The sequence below is a fragment of the Squalius cephalus genome (genome assembly GCF_949319135.1).
Source record: "Squalius cephalus genome assembly, chromosome: 9".
Classification (NCBI taxonomy): Eukaryota; Metazoa; Chordata; class Actinopteri; order Cypriniformes; family Leuciscidae; genus Squalius; species Squalius cephalus.
This window is the reverse complement of record NC_137130.1, coordinates 271,362-287,500: the sequence shown is the minus strand read 5'-3', so window position 1 is coordinate 287,500 and position 16,139 is coordinate 271,362. Positions and strand designations below refer to the sequence as shown.

Here is a 16,139-nt window from a genome sequence, read left to right as displayed (position 1 = left end):
ACAGACTGAATGTGATTATTGAATGGGATTGTTGTATTACCAGGAATATGGGGTCGTTGTGATTATTGAATGGGATTGTTGTATTACCAGGAATATGGGGTCGTTGTGATTATTGAATGGGATTGTTGTATTACCAGGAATATGGGGTCGTTGTGATTATTGAATGGGATTGTTGTATTACCAGGAATATGGGGTTGTTGTGATTATTGAATGGGATTGTTGTATTACCAGGAATATGGGGTCGTTGTGATTATTGAATGGGATTGTTGTATTACCAGGAATATGGGGTCGTTGTGATTATTGAATGGGATTGTTGTATTACCAGGAATATGGGGTCGTTGTGATTATTGAATGTGATTGGTGTATTACCAGGAATATGGGGTCGTTGTGATTATTGAATGGGATTGTTGTATTACCAGGAATATGGGGTCGTTGTGATTATTGAATGGGATTGTTGTATTACCAGGAGTATGGGGTCGTTGTGATTATTGAATGGGATTGGTGTATTACCAGGAGTATGGGGTCGTTGTGATTATTGAATGGGATTGGTGTATTACCAGGAATATGGGGTCGTTGTGATTATTGAATGGGATTGGTGTATTACCAGGAATATGGGGTCGTTGTGATTATTGAATGGGATTGGTGTATTACCAGGAATATGGGGTCGTTGTGATTATTGAATGGGATTGTTTTATTACCAGGAATATGGGGTCGTTGTGATTATTGAATGGGATTGTTGTATTACCAGGAATATGGGGTCGTTGTGATTATTGAATGGGATTGTTGTATTACCAGGAATATGGGGTTGTTGTGATTATTGAATGGGATTGTTGTATTACCAGGAATATGGGGTCGTTGTGATTATTGAATGGGATTGTTGTATTACCAGGAATATGGGGTCGTTGTGATTATTGAATGGGATTGTTGTATTACCAGGAATATGGGGTCGTTGTGATTATTGAATGTGATTGGTGTATTACCAGGAATATGGGGTCGTTGTGATTATTGAATGGGATTGTTGTATTACCAGGAATATGGGGTCGTTGTGATTATTGAATGGGATTGTTGTATTACCAGGAGTATGGGGTCGTTGTGATTATTGAATGGGATTGGTGTATTACCAGGAGTATGGGGTCGTTGTGATTATTGAATGGGATTGGTGTATTACCAGGAATATGGGGTCGTTGTGATTATTGAATGTGATTGTTGTATTACCAGGAATATGGGGTCGTTGTGATTATTGAATGTGATTGTTGTATTACCAGGAATATGGGGTCGTTGTGATTATTGAATGGGATTGGTGTATTACCAGGAATATGGGGTCGTTGTGATTATTGAATGGGATTGTTGTATTACCAGGAATATGGGGTCGTTGTGATTATTGAATGTGATTGTTGTATTACCAGGAATATGGGGTCGTTGTGATTATTGAATGTGATTGTTGTATTACCAGGAATATGGGGTTGTTGTGATTATTGAATGGGATTGGTGTATTACCAGGAATATGGGGTCGTTGTGATTATTGAATGTGATTGTTGTATTACCAGGAATATGGGGTCGTTGTGATTATTGAATGGGATTGGTGTATTACCAGGAATATGGGGTCGTTGTGATTATTGAATGGGATTGGTGTATTACCAGGAATATGGGGTCGTTGTGATTATTGAATGGGATTGGTGTATTACCAGGAATATGGGGTCGTTGTGATTATTGAATGGGATTGTTGTATTACCAGGAATATGGGGTCGTTGTGATTATTGAATGGGATTGGTGTATTACCAGGAATATGGGGTCGTTGTGATTATTGAATGTGATTGTTGTATTACCAGGAATATGGGGTCGTTGTGATTATTGAATGTGATTGTTGTATTACCAGGAATATGGGGTCGTTGTGATTATTGAATGGGATTGTTGTATTACCAGGAATATGGGGTCGTTGTGATTATTGAATGTGATTGTTGTATTACCAGGAATATGGGGTCGTTGTGATTATTGAATGGGATTGGTGTATTACCAGGAATATGGGGTCGTTGTGATTATTGAATGGGATTGGTGTATTACCAGGAATATGGGGTCGTTGTGATTATTGAATGGGATTGGTGTATTACCAGGAATATGGGGTCGTTGTGATTATTGAATGGGATTGTTGTATTACCAGGAATATGGGGTCGTTGTGATTATTGAATGGGATTGGTGTATTACCAGGAATATGGGGTCGTTGTGATTATTGAATGGGATTGGTGTATTACCAGGAATATGGGGTCGTTGTGATTATTGAATGGGATTGGTGTATTACCAGGAATATGGGATCGTTGTGATTATTGAATGGGATTGTTGTATTACCAGGAATATGGGGTCGTTGTGATTATTGAATGGGATTGTTGTATTACCAGGAATATGGGGTCGTTGTGATTATTGAATGTGATTGTTGTATTACCAGGAATATGGGGTTGTTGTGATTATTGAATGGGATTGGTGTATTACCAGGAATATGGGGTCGTTGTGATTATTGAATGTGATTGTTGTATTACCAGGAATATGGGGTCGTTGTGATTATTGAATGGGATTGGTGTATTACCAGGAATATGGGGTCGTTGTGATTATTGAATGGGATTGGTGTATTACCAGGAATATGGGGTCGTTGTGATTATTGAATGGGATTGGTGTATTACCAGGAATATGGGGTCGTTGTGATTATTGAATGGGATTGTTGTATTACCAGGAATATGGGGTCGTTGTGATTATTGAATGGGATTGGTGTATTACCAGGAATATGGGGTCGTTGTGATTATTGAATGTGATTGTTGTATTACCAGGAATATGGGGTCGTTGTGATTATTGAATGTGATTGTTGTATTACCAGGAATATGGGGTCGTTGTGATTATTGAATGGGATTGTTGTATTACCAGGAATATGGGGTCGTTGTGATTATTGAATGTGATTGTTGTATTACCAGGAATATGGGGTCGTTGTGATTATTGAATGGGATTGGTGTATTACCAGGAATATGGGGTCGTTGTGATTATTGAATGGGATTGGTGTATTACCAGGAATATGGGGTCGTTGTGATTATTGAATGGGATTGGTGTATTACCAGGAATATGGGGTCGTTGTGATTATTGAATGGGATTGTTGTATTACCAGGAATATGGGGTCGTTGTGATTATTGAATGGGATTGGTGTATTACCAGGAATATGGGGTCGTTGTGATTATTGAATGGGATTGGTGTATTACCAGGAATATGGGGTCGTTGTGATTATTGAATGGGATTGGTGTATTACCAGGAATATGGGATCGTTGTGATTATTGAATGGGATTGTTGTATTACCAGGAATATGGGGTCGTTGTGATTATTGAATGGGATTGTTGTATTACCAGGAATATGGGGTCGTTGTGATTATTGAATGGGATTGGTGTATTACCAGGAATATGGGATCGTTGTGATTATTGAATGGGATTGTTGTATTACCAGGAATATGGGGTCGTTGTGATTATTGAATGGGATTGTTGTATTACCAGGAATATGGGGTCGTTGTGATTATTGAATGTGATTTTTGTATTACCAGGAATATGGGGTCGTTGTGATTATTGAATGGGATTGTTGTATTACCAGGAATATGGGGTCGTTGTGATTATTGAATGGGATTGGTGTATTACCAGGAATATGGGGTCGTTGTGATTATTGAATGGGATTGTTGTATTACCAGGAATATGGGGTCGTTGTGATTATTGAATGGGATTGGTGTATTACCAGGAATATGGGGTCGTTGTGATTATTGAATGTGATTGTTGTATTACCAGGAATATGGGGTCGTTGTGATTATTGAATGTGATTGTTGTATTACCAGGAATATGGGGTCGTTGTGATTATTGAATGTGATTGTTGTATTACCAGGAATATGGGGTTGTTGTGATTATTGAATGTGATTGTTGTATTACCAGGAATATGGGGTCGTTGGCAGCGGAGTGGGACTGAGCGCTGGTCCCGCTGAGGAACTGATGCACGAGGTTATGAAGGTTCGAGACCGAAGAGTCCAGTTCACCGTCAGACCGGTCGAATCCCTCCAGAGCGTTCCTGCAGAGAGAGAACATTAGGGTTTGTAGAAAGCGTTTGCAGTGGGTTTGTAACAGGTTGTTTTATACATATTTGGCCTGAATTTTTGTTGCATTTCCCTGTTCTGACCAGCAGGGGTCACCAGCGTGGGGCGTTTTTAACACTTCGAAACAGTGAATCATTTTGCGAAGCGATCGGTTCAATTGATTCAAAGCTTTGAAAAGCTTCGTTTCTCCCACACTACCCTTTTGTGCCTGGGAAAACTTACAGTCACGCTGCCGACCCAAGACTTGAAGTTGTGAACTGGGAAAGTGGCGATGGTTCGGCCGCGCTCGAACACTGGCCCTGCGGCGGTTCTTCAGAGCAGTTTGTGCAAAACTACTTACGGCTCAGAGAATTTATTATTTCCTGCATTAATTTCCCACATGTCTAGTACAAATATGTAGTTTTGTTTCATTAATACAGTGTATACTTTTTTCTTGATTTACCCCGAAAGAGTGGAAGTGAAATGTGACAACATGCCCCATAGGTTCATTATAACGTGACCATATGACTGATTCAAATGTTATCTGGTCTAATCAAAAAATATACAAGACAAACTAAAATATTTCCTCAATAAAATACAGTAAATAACTTTTTCATTTAAAACAATGGCATTTTTAATCATTAACAATAAAGTAATTTTTGAGTTTGACAACAAACACACCGCAAAACACATACTGCATAGTTCAAAACATAATAATAATGAATAATTTCTGAACATGGACTCTCATTCTATATTCACCTTTTTCTCATGGTTTCTCAATAGTATTCATAAAAGTGTAGAATAGAATACCATAGTTGTGACAACATGCCCCAAAGAAATGTACTGTTGCTATCGCTAAATGTTCAGTGATATCATCCAAAGATTTCAGTGTATTTTTTCTTTATATAGTGTTGATATGGCAACTAGTAAATACTTTAGTTTTGTCATGCAGTATTTAAAAGTATTTGACCCGTTAGTGTGTGCCCTGCTCTCCCCTACTCGTACTGTGGTTAAGATTTTGGTTGAAAATCACTAATATGGTGGAGAGACAGAATAGTGCCTGTTTGCGGGATCACCTGAAGCTGAAGCTGGAGTTGGTGAAGTACGGTGGGCTGTCGAACTCTCGCAGGTTCAGGCAGCTTCTGACGTCACTCATGGTTGGGAGAGTCACATTCGTGCCCTGTACGAGTCCCCTGCGTAGTGTTCCCTCGCTAGTGCCGTTGCACAGGGTCACCAGACGGTTATACTCGTCCAGACTGGAGGAGGAAGAAGATGAAGAACGTCAGGATGAGATTCTGGAGCAGGAACGCATGACAGTGTTTTATTCTACTGAGAAGTAAGTGCACTTCCACCCCGATCTCATGAAAGTGCGTATCTATAGCACGAATTATATTTATCGTGTAATTTCTACGCAAAAAAAAAAAAAAAAAAAAATTGTATAAGGGTGCATATGATACGCACTTTATGGCGTGTAACATGCACGTACTCCACACCACTAATCCTAACCAAGGGGTTTACAGTGCATATCATATGCACATAAAAACTATTTTTTGCGTAGAAATTGCACGATAAATACAATTTACCTTAAGGCCTCCCTAACCCAGGAGTCAGTCATGTTGTAGGAAAAGAAAGCCTTTTTCTGTCTTTAAAAGTGGTTTTATCTAATCATGACAGATCCTACTGGAATTGTTTTGGATGAGCATTTTGTAAAGTCAAGTCACCTTTATTTATATAGCGCTTTTTACAATACAAATAGTTTCAACAAAAGAATGCAACAAAGTTTGTCTAGAAGCAAATAGCATCACAGTCCAGCTTAAGTAAGTTCAGTGATGGTTCATTTTTGCTGTAAAAAAGTTATTGATTTAGTTCATTTATATATATAGCCGCTCTGGAGAAAAGTGTGATGTCATCGTCCAGCTCAGTTCAGTTCTCATATAATGGTGTCAATGCAGGAGATCAATAATATTGATGAATATTAAGTTTCCCCGACTTTTTGTGCCTTTCTTTATTGTATGCATAATTGTCTGAATGCCATTGTGTGTATAACTGAGAGGTTAAAGCATATATGTTGAGTCATTAATCATTGTTGATTGGATCAAATTCATCTTCTGTTGTTTCAGTGTCATTGTGTACTAAACACAGTTTCAGTCAGTGAACTAAAGCTGAAATAATATATAAATATTAGAGGAAAAAATTAGACCTGTTGCATCAGCAGTTAAGTTAAAATTACTAAAACTGAAAAATAAATAAAGCTACACAGAAATATTTAAAAACAATAAAAGTAATAAAAGTAGGGAAAAGTAGACAGTCTACTAATACTCTAATAAGAGTTAGTTGACATGTAGTTGCAAAGTTACTTATAGTTAGTAGAATGTCTAAAGTGGACTATTGAAATAAAGTGGAACCATTTATTTTCTTAATAATCCAATATGATCTTCTACTCCAGATTGTAAGTCCGTTTCACACTTTTAAGAGCCTCCAAAAGACCGTGTCACAGACGTGAAACATCTGATCATGTCTCTAACAGCAGAGTTGAGTGGTTAAGACTGGTTATCCTCTGAGACGCACCTGTCGCACACCACGGGCCAGCGTGAGAAGCGGGATCCAGGGCTGATTCGGGACGGGTCCCCGGGGTGTGGTCCTCCCAGAAGAGCGTCTGTGCACACGTCACACTCCTGACGACCCGTCGCAAACCTCCAGTACGGCACAGCGAAGTTCTCGTTACCCGTGAGCTTCTGAGAGGGCAAGAAAACACCAGTTCCTTTTGTCTTACTGCTGGATTCACCCAAGAGGAATCTAGATTCTAGCTAATATTTCTCAGAATAAAAGTTTAAATTTAAACATACACATGAAGAGTATGTACTTAACAATAGTGTTTAAAAAATGCACCTAGTTTGACTTTAAAACTTCAGTTCTGTTGCTGCCTACATTTTTAAGTACTCTGAAAAAAAAAACTGGGTGTGGAAACAATTTACACTCAGAAATTGCTAGTAAATTTCACAATTAATTACACAGTTTCGGCAAGTAATGCATTGAATTAGACGTGGAATTTTGAAGTTGGAAGAATAAAATAGTATTTTCTTGTAAAACGTGCTTCAATGATCAATTTGATTGTAAGTCATTCTAACTTATATAGTTGGTAAAATTAATCAAACTGAGCCGGTGCCGATAGCCTGGTGGGCAAGTGCACTGACATATAGTGTAGCTGTGCTTCCTTAGTTAGGATTATTGTAGTTCTAAACCTGTAGTTAGGATTACTGTAGTTCTGACCTGTAGTTAGGATTACTGTAGTTCTGACCTGTAGTTAGGATTACTGTAGTTCTGACCTGTAGTTAGGATTATTGTAGTTCTAAACCTGTAGTTAGGATTACTGTAGTTCTGACCTGTAGTTAGGATTACTGTAGTTCTGACCTGCAGTTAGGGTTATTGTAGTTCTGACCTGTAGTTAGGGTTATTGTAGTTCTAAACCTGTAGTTAGGATTACTGTAATTCTGACCTGTAGTTAGGATTACTGTAGTTCTGACCTGTAGTTAGGATTATTGTAGTTCTAAACCTGAAGTTAGGATTACTGTAGTTCTGACCTTTAGTTAGGATTACTGTAGTTCTGACCTGTAGTTGGTGTTATTGTAGTTCTGACCTGTAGTCAGGATTACTGTAGTTCTGACCTGTAGTCAGGATTACTGTAGATATGACCTGGAGTTAGGATTAGTCAAGTCAAGTCAAGTCAAGTGTATTTGTATAGCGCTTTTCACAATACAGATTGTATCAAAGCAGCTTCACAGTATTAAATTAAAATAATACAACAAGGTTTGTTTCTAATGGAATTTATCGATTGATAAAATTAAAATTAAATATCCCCAAAATATCCCCAACTGAGCAAGCCAAAGGCAACAGTGGCAAGGAACTGAAAAACTCCATCAGGTGACCTAATGGAGAAAAAAAAACCTTGGGAGAACCCAGGCTCAGTCGGGGGCCAGTTCTCCTCTGGCGTTTATGAACTAAAGACCGGATTTAACTGTAAGATTAAAAGTATTATATGAATGCCTGGCTGAAGAGATGCGTCTTTAATCTAGTTTTAAACTGGGAGAGCGAGTCTGAGCAACGAACAGTATCAGGAAGACTATTCCAGAGTTTTGGAGCTAAATGTGAAAATGCTCTCCCTCCTTTGGTGGATCTGGATATCCTAGGTATGACCAAAAGCCTTGAATTTAGTGATCTTAAAGAGCGCGATGGATTATAGGGCGATAGAAGATCCATTAAATAGACTGGAGCTAAGCCGTTTAGGGCTTTATAAGTCAATAGCAATACCTTGTAGTTAATACGGGACTTTATAGGTAACCAATGTGGTGATATTAAAATCGGTGTTATATGATCATATTTTCTTGATCTAGTAAGAACTCTAGCGGCGGCATTTTGGACTAACTGTAGCTTGTTTATTGAGGATACAGGACAACCAGCTAATAAAGCATTACAGTAATCTAGTCTCGAGGTCATGAATGCATGAACTAACTTTTCTGCATCAGAAACTGATAGCATGTTACGTAGCTTAGCAATGTTTCTAAGGTGGAAGAATGCTGTTTTTGTAACATATGAAATATGATTTTCAAAAGACAGGTTGCAGTCTAATATAACACCCAGGTCTTTTACTGTAGAGGATAAAGTAACAGGACATCCTACTATGTTAAAATTGTATTGTGAGAGGTTTTGTGGGTGGTTTTTTGAACCGATAAGTAGTACCTCTGTCTTGTCTGGATTTAATAAAAGAAAATTACGCGTCATCCAATCTTTTATATCTTTAACACACTCTGTCAATTTGGATAATTTAGCATTTTCATTCGGCCATGATGAAATATATATTTGAGTGTCATCAGCATAACAATGGAAACTAATTCCATGTTTCCTTATAATATTTCCAAGTAGCAGCATATATATTGAGAATAATAGAGGGCCTAACACAGATCCCTGCGGCACTCCATAGTTTACTGAAGTTATGATCGATTTTTCTCCATTTAAATAGACAAAATGATAGCGGTCAGATAAGTATGATCTCAACCAGCTTAATGCTTGTCCTTGAACACCAGTATAATTTTGTAGTCGATCTAAGAGTATTGTGTGATCTATAGTATCGAACGCAGCACTAAGATCAAGTAAAACTAATATTGAGATACAGCCTTGGTCAGAAGCTAAAAGTAAATCATTTGTGATTTTAACGAGCTCAGTTTCAGTGCTATGGTGCGGCCTAAGACCAGACTGAAACTTTTCATAGATGTCATTTTCTTGCAAGAAAGAGCCCAGTTGAGCGGACACAACTTTTTCTAATATTTTAGACATAAATGGAAGATTTGAAATTGGTCTATAATTTGCTAGGTTATTATGATCTAATTGTGGTTTCTTAATGAGTGGTTTTATAACTGGCAGTTTAAATGTTCTTGGAACATAACCTAAAGATAAAGATGAGTTAATAATATTGAGGAGAGGCTCTTCCACTATAGGTAACACTTCTTTCAGTAATTTAGTTGGTATAGGATCTAATAAACATGTTGTTGTTTTAGAGGAAGTGATAAGTTTATTTAGCTCTTTTTGTTCTATAGTTGTAAAGCACTGTAATTGTTCTTGCAGGGTGATAATTGAGGCTGAATTATAAGGGGCAATTGAAGATTGAACGTTTACAATTGTGGTTCTGATGCTTTCTATTTTCTCAGTGAAGAAGTTCATGAAATCATTACTACTAAACTGTAACGGGATATTTTGTTCCGGTGACGCTTGTTTATTTGTTAGTCTAGCCACGGTGTTAAATAAAAACCTTGGATTGTTTTGGTTATTTTCTATTAGTTTGTGGAGATGCTCAGCCCTGGCCGCTTTTAGGGCCTTTTTATAACGTGACATACTGTCTTTCCACGCGATTCTAAAAACCTCTAAATTAGTTTGTTTCCATTTACGCTCTAAATTACGGGTTTCTCTCTTTAGAACATGCGTAGTATTGTTGTACCAGGGTGCTTTAATTTTCTCTCTGACCTTTTTTAATTTAACGGGTGCAACAATATCCAATGTTCTGGAGAGAATGGTGCTCATAGTGCTAGTTAATTCCTCAAGTTCATCTGTTTGTTTAGGTTCACTGAGCAGCTGAGACAGATCAGATAAGCAATTTGAAAAATTATCTATGGTGGATGGAAGGATTGTTCTGCCTGGTCGATAACGCGGTGCAGCACGATATATTACAGGGGTACGTAATATGCAAGTTACCATGTAATGGTCAGTAACATCATCACTTTGCGGTATAATATCTATATCGGTTGGATCGGTTCCATGTGACATAATTAAATCGAGTGTATGATTAAGACGATGAGTGGGACCAGTGACGTTTTGCTTGACCCCAAAGGAGTTTAATAAATCTGTAAACGCAGCCCCTAACGCATCATTTGAATTATCTACGTGTATGTTAAAATCTCCAACAATTAATGCTTTATTGACGTTGACCAATAGATCTGAGAGAAAATCTGCAAACTCTTTTAGGAAATCAGCGTAAGGCCCTGGCGGTCTATATACGGTAGCCAAAGCTAAAGATAATAGGGATTTTTTACATCTGAGAGCGTAACATTTAGTACAAGTACTTCAAAGAATTCAACTTGTCACCTGTTTTCTGGGCAACATTAAGAATATCTCTATAGATTGTTGCAACACAACCGCCACGACCAATCAGACGGGGCTCATGCTTATAACAGTATCCAGGAGGAGTAGACTCATTAAGACCGAAATAATCATTTGGTTTAAGCCAGGTTTCAGTAAGGCAAAGTACATCGATGCTATTATCTGTGACTATTTCATTTACAATTACTGCCTTAGGTGTGAGAGATCTAATGTTTAAAAGACCTAGCTTTAGAAATTGTTTTTGTTCACTAATAGCGAGATTTTCTGTTTCAATAACAATTAGATTTTTCCTAGATCTTGCAGTAGATTTATTTGATCTCACTAAACGAGGAATAGACACAGTTTCTATGCAATGTTCTACACTAGTATTTATATCAATTAAGTTGGTGCAGCAGAGACTGTAATTTGGACTTTTGGTTACTAGTCAAACGGTATTTAACGACTTGGAGATGTTATCAGACAGAAGATCCGATCCGAATCTGTTTGGGTGTAAGCCATCAGCACGGTAAAGCCTAGGACGCTCCCAAAACAGATTCCAATTATTTACAAAGAGCAGTTTCTGCTCATTACACCATGACATTAACCATTCATTTAGCGCGAATAATCTACTGAACTTTTCATGCCCTAGTAGTCGGTACGTGGGTAGCGGTCCAGACACAATGATCGTTTTTTCAGGCGATGTGCTGCGTACCGTATCGATCAGATTCCTGAAGTCTTTCTTCAGAACCTCCGTCTGCCGCAGCTTGATATCGTTCACTCCCGCGTGCAACACGACGGCTCCGACACGCTCGTTATCGTTCAAGATCTCGGGTACCCGCGCAGCGATATCGAAAACACGAGCACCAGGAAAGCAGTGAGTACGCACCTTACTTTTACCTAACGTAGCGTGGATGTGCCGGACGATGGAATCGCCGATGATGACAGCATCGCGTTCTGTTTCGCGAAGAGGGGAGAAGCGGTTTTGGGTGGATATCTCGAAAACCGGGAGGGTCGGAGAGAGTCTTGGTCTAGACCTGACTCGCGTCTTCCGCTGCGGAACCATCCAGGCTTCGTGGTGGCATGTGGGAGCCGGAGTGAACGAGACCATGGCTGATCGCGACCTCGGCGCGCGGGACCGATGCTGAGTAACGCACGGAGTAGACGAGGTCGGAGTCAGCGGGTTAGTAACGTTAATCACTGATTTGTGTGCATCGGCGCGTGATGTTTCAAGAGCTAAACGCCAGTCTATCAGCTCGGCTTGTCTCACTAAAAGGTTGTGGATCTGTTTCTCAACAGCTTCCAGCTCAGACTGCAGTGCGTGAAGTTCAAATGTGTCCTCACCTGCACCAAAAGGTAGTCTACTTACATCTGATATATTCGCCATTTTAACAGATGGACAGTAAGTTAGCTACCAGTGATGCTATCAATATTAATACTAATTTATGACTGAATTCTTGGATATAATCCGTCTTTTTAGTGGTACGGGTGTAGAGTAGACGCACGATAGGCGAAAAAATGTTTGTTTGTAATTGAGTGTGGAGAAGATGCGTTCAGCCGTGATCCACAGGAGTAACCTATAAGAGTATCCGATGTTGGATCACTAATAGGCTTGAGACGCGTCTGCTCTAACTATGAGGTGAGGAAAAGTAGAAAATGTTCATTGTAAGTGAGTTTAAAGAGAAAATCAAGAATTCTAAATCAATCGATGGAGCTCCAAAGACAACAACGCATTCAGACGCGACGCATGCGCATTCGTCAACAGGAAGTCAGTAGGAAATGTGAATGTGATGGATTACTGTAGATCTGACCTGTAGTTAGGGTTAGTGTAGTTCTAAACCTGTAGTTAGGATTACTGTAGATATGACCTGGAGTTAGGGCTAGTGTAGTTCTGACCTGTAGTTCTCTCTCCAGGCTCAGCAAATGGAATCGGTGCCAGGTGATGAACGCCGGACCCTTGTGGGAAAAATCGATGGCTTTGAAAGGACGTCCTGGACCTGCCAGCAGAAACAGGTCAATATCATAATCACATAACCACATCAGACACCACGTACAGACGTACATTAGTAGGGCTCAATCAAATAAATGTATTTCTCCAAATTAATTTTTTTCCCCCTCCAGTTTAAATGTATTAGTAACTCAATTTTTTTTTTTTAACTAACCCTTACCTCGACCATTTTAATGGTCAATCAGTTGGTTAATGGTTAATCAACTGATTTCATAAAACTTAAACAATTAAATAATTTTTTTTTTTTTTTACAGTAACAGGGTCCTTTAAAATGTAAAATATTTCAGAAATTCTGTGTTTTACTTTTTCTGGAGTTGAGATTTAATAAAACTTTATTGTCAAAACCGATGGTGATCAAATGAAGGCGTAAAACATGAATAATTTAATTAATCTTTCAAAATGTAATCAAATAAACAATTCCTTTTATTTTTTATACTTCACTAAAATCATAACAGTGACTATAAAACATTGGCTATGAATGATGGAGAAAAATGAAAAGGTGTGAAATGAAACCACCCTTCTGTTTTTTAATGTTTCTGATTCATTCTTTGAGGAATGTTGATGTTTTAATCCAGCGGTTCGGGTTCAGGTTAGTTAGTTCCTCACCTAGCAGCAAGGGGTTCGGGTTTGGGTTAGTTAGTTCCTCACCTATCAGCGTGGGGTTCGGGTTTGGGTTTGGGTTTGGGTTCGAGTTAGTTAGTTCCTCACCTAGCAGCGTGGGATTTGGGTTTGGGTTCCGGTTAGTTAGTTCCTCACCTAGCAGCGTGGGGTTCGGGTGTGGGTTTGGGTTGCGGTTAGTTAGTTCCTCACCTAGCAGCGTGGGATTTGGGTTTGGGTTCGAGTTAGTTAGTTCCTCACCTAGCAGCGTGGGGTTCGGGTTTGGGTTCTGGTTAGTTAGTTCCTCACCTAGCAGCGTGGGATTTGGGTTTGGGTTCCGGTTAGTTAGTTCCTCACCTAGCAGCGTGGGGTTCGGGTTTGGGTTCTGGTTAGTTAGTTCCTCACCTAGCAGCGTGGGGTACGGGTGTGGGTTTGGGTTACGGTTAGTTAGTTCCTCACCTAGCAGCGTGGGGTTTGGGTTTGGGTTTGGGCTAGTTAGTTCCTCACCTAGCAGCGTGGGGTTCGGGTTCCGGTTAGTTAGTTCCTCACCTAGCAGCGTGGGATTTGGGTTTGGGTTCCGGTTAGTTAGTTCCTCACCTAGCAGCGTGGGATTTGGGTTTGGGTTCCGGTTAGTTAGTTCCTCACCTAGCAGCGTGGGGTTCGGGTTTGGGTTTGGGTTACGGTTAGTTAGTTCCTCACCTAGCAGTGTGGGGTTTGGGTTTGGGCTAGTTAGTTCCTCACCTAGCAGCGTGGGGTTCGGGTTTGGGTTAGTAAGTTCCTCACCTAGCAGCGTGGGGTTTGGGTTTGGGTTTGGGCTAGTTAGTTCCTCACCTAGCAGCGTGGGGTTCGGGTTTGGGTTAGTTAGTTCCTCACCTAGCAGCGTGTCCCTGACGGAGTAGTTAGGGTTTGGGTTTGGGTTTGGGTTAGTTAGTTCCTCACCTAGCAGTGTGGGGTTTGGGTTCGGGTTTGGGTTCGAGTTAGGGTTAGTTAGTTCCTCACTTAGCAGTGTGGGGTTTGGGTTCGGGTTTGGGTTCGAGTTAGGGTTAGTTAGTTCCTCACCTAGCAGCGTGGGGTTAGGGTTTGGGTTTGGGTTAGTTAGTTCCTCACCTAGCAGTGTGTCCCGCACGGAGTAGTAGTGCTGCCAGACAAACAGGTCGTATATGGAGATGTTGGTGAACTGGGGCTCGGTGCCGTTGGGTCCCAGCAGACCCAGCCAGTGCTGTGTGGCAATCACATACTCCGGGTGAACGGTGCTTTTGGCCCGGTCCAGAACACTGAGGAACTCCTGGAGCTCGTCGGCGCCCAGAGAGAGAATGTCCTTCCTCACAACGGGAGCTTTACGCTGTTCACAGTCCGACCCGGTCCAGCCAAACTTACACTCGCCACAGTTATAGCCAGCGAAGTTCCCTGATCGACACAGAACACCTTCATTACGGCGGATAATCTGATCTCTAGGAGCATATTTACAATACTAGCCCAAAATACAGACACATTTGATTGATTTTTTTTAAAATACCTGAAAATAATTTAAACAAGTTTATTTAGATTTATATATAAGTTTATAGTATAGGTTTATGTGTATATATATATATATATATATATATATATATATATATATATATATATATACACATTACCATTTAAAGGTTTTGGATCAGGAAGATTTTTATTGTTCAAAAGATTATATTTCAAATAAATGCTGTTCTTTTGGACTTTCTAGTCGTCAAAGAATCCTGAAAAAAAAAAGTTCACAACTGTTTTCAACATTGATAATAATCATAAATGTTTCTTGAGCATCAAATCCTCATATTAGAGTGATTTCTGGAGGATTGTGTGACACTGAAGACTGGAGTAATGATGCTGAAAATTCAGCTTTGATCACAGGAATAAATTACACTTTACTATATATTCACACTGTTACTGCTTTAAATTGTAAAAAATATTTTGCAATATTACTGTTTCATATATATATTTTTTATCAAATAAATGCAGCCTTGGTGAGCAGAAGAGACTTCTTTTAAAAACATAAAAAATCGTACCGATCCAAAACTTTTGACTGGTAGTGTATATATATATATATAATATATATAATCCCTAAAAAATTACTTCTGATCCATATCATAATATATATTTAAGGTTGATATCCAGGTATGTCATGCAGAAGTATGTAAACAGTCATTAACAAGTCCTACAATTTGACAGACAATTAAAATGATTTAGTTTCACACAAACCAAAGCATCGGCAGGTCCGGTTGAAGAATTTGGTCGGCCACTTCTCCCGGTCGTCGACGTTCCTCAGTCGGTACGGTCCTCCCCACGGCCTGGAGTCGATGTGAACGTCACTGCAGTTTCCCCGACCCGACAGAACTCCACATCGGTTCTCCGGGTCGGATCCCAGCGCGGGACAACACTCTTTAGACACGATTCCCTCAACGGTGCAGCAGACCCGAGGAAACTGAGCCTCCGTCAGGTTTATCCATCCCAGACAGAACAGAGCCAACACAAGCAATCTCCTCATCTCTGGAATATCTTCAGCTTCAGATCCCACAGCGTATTACTGACCACAAGCACACAGAATCAGAGTGTGTTTAAGGATTACACGCGTATAATGCCGTCTTTACACACATGACATGCTCATTGTCCCATCACTGGATTTATACGCTGTATGGTGGGATTACTCGGGCCGTCCCGTGGCCGTCACATGACACTAATGCCTGGAAAAACCCTGAGGGAAAAAGTCTGTTCCTCAATGGATTCAACTCTTCAAGAGGAAATAGAACAGATCCATGACCGCAGTTTACGTGGCTTTCCTTCAGATAATGTTTAGGA

General features: G+C 39.8%; 1 protein-coding gene across 1 annotated transcript in view; it reads right to left on the bottom strand.

Moving 5' to 3' along the window:
• dct (dopachrome tautomerase) overlaps window positions 1-15,932 on the bottom strand; it is a 21,255-nt gene extending 5,323 nt beyond the window's left edge. Inside the window, exons 1-6 of the mRNA XM_079881835.1 lie at window positions 15,543-15,932; window positions 14,418-14,717; window positions 12,602-12,702; window positions 6,650-6,816; window positions 5,158-5,337; window positions 3,942-4,077 (exon numbers count right to left, since the gene is read on the bottom strand). Of these exons, the coding sequence (XP_079737961.1) occupies window positions 3,942-4,077; window positions 5,158-5,337; window positions 6,650-6,816; window positions 12,602-12,702; window positions 14,418-14,717; window positions 15,543-15,828 (1,170 nt within the window). The 5' untranslated portion in view covers window positions 15,829-15,932. The remainder of the gene's footprint in view (window positions 1-3,941; window positions 4,078-5,157; window positions 5,338-6,649; window positions 6,817-12,601; window positions 12,703-14,417; window positions 14,718-15,542) is intronic.
• Between the last annotated feature and the right edge of the window lie 207 nt (window positions 15,933-16,139).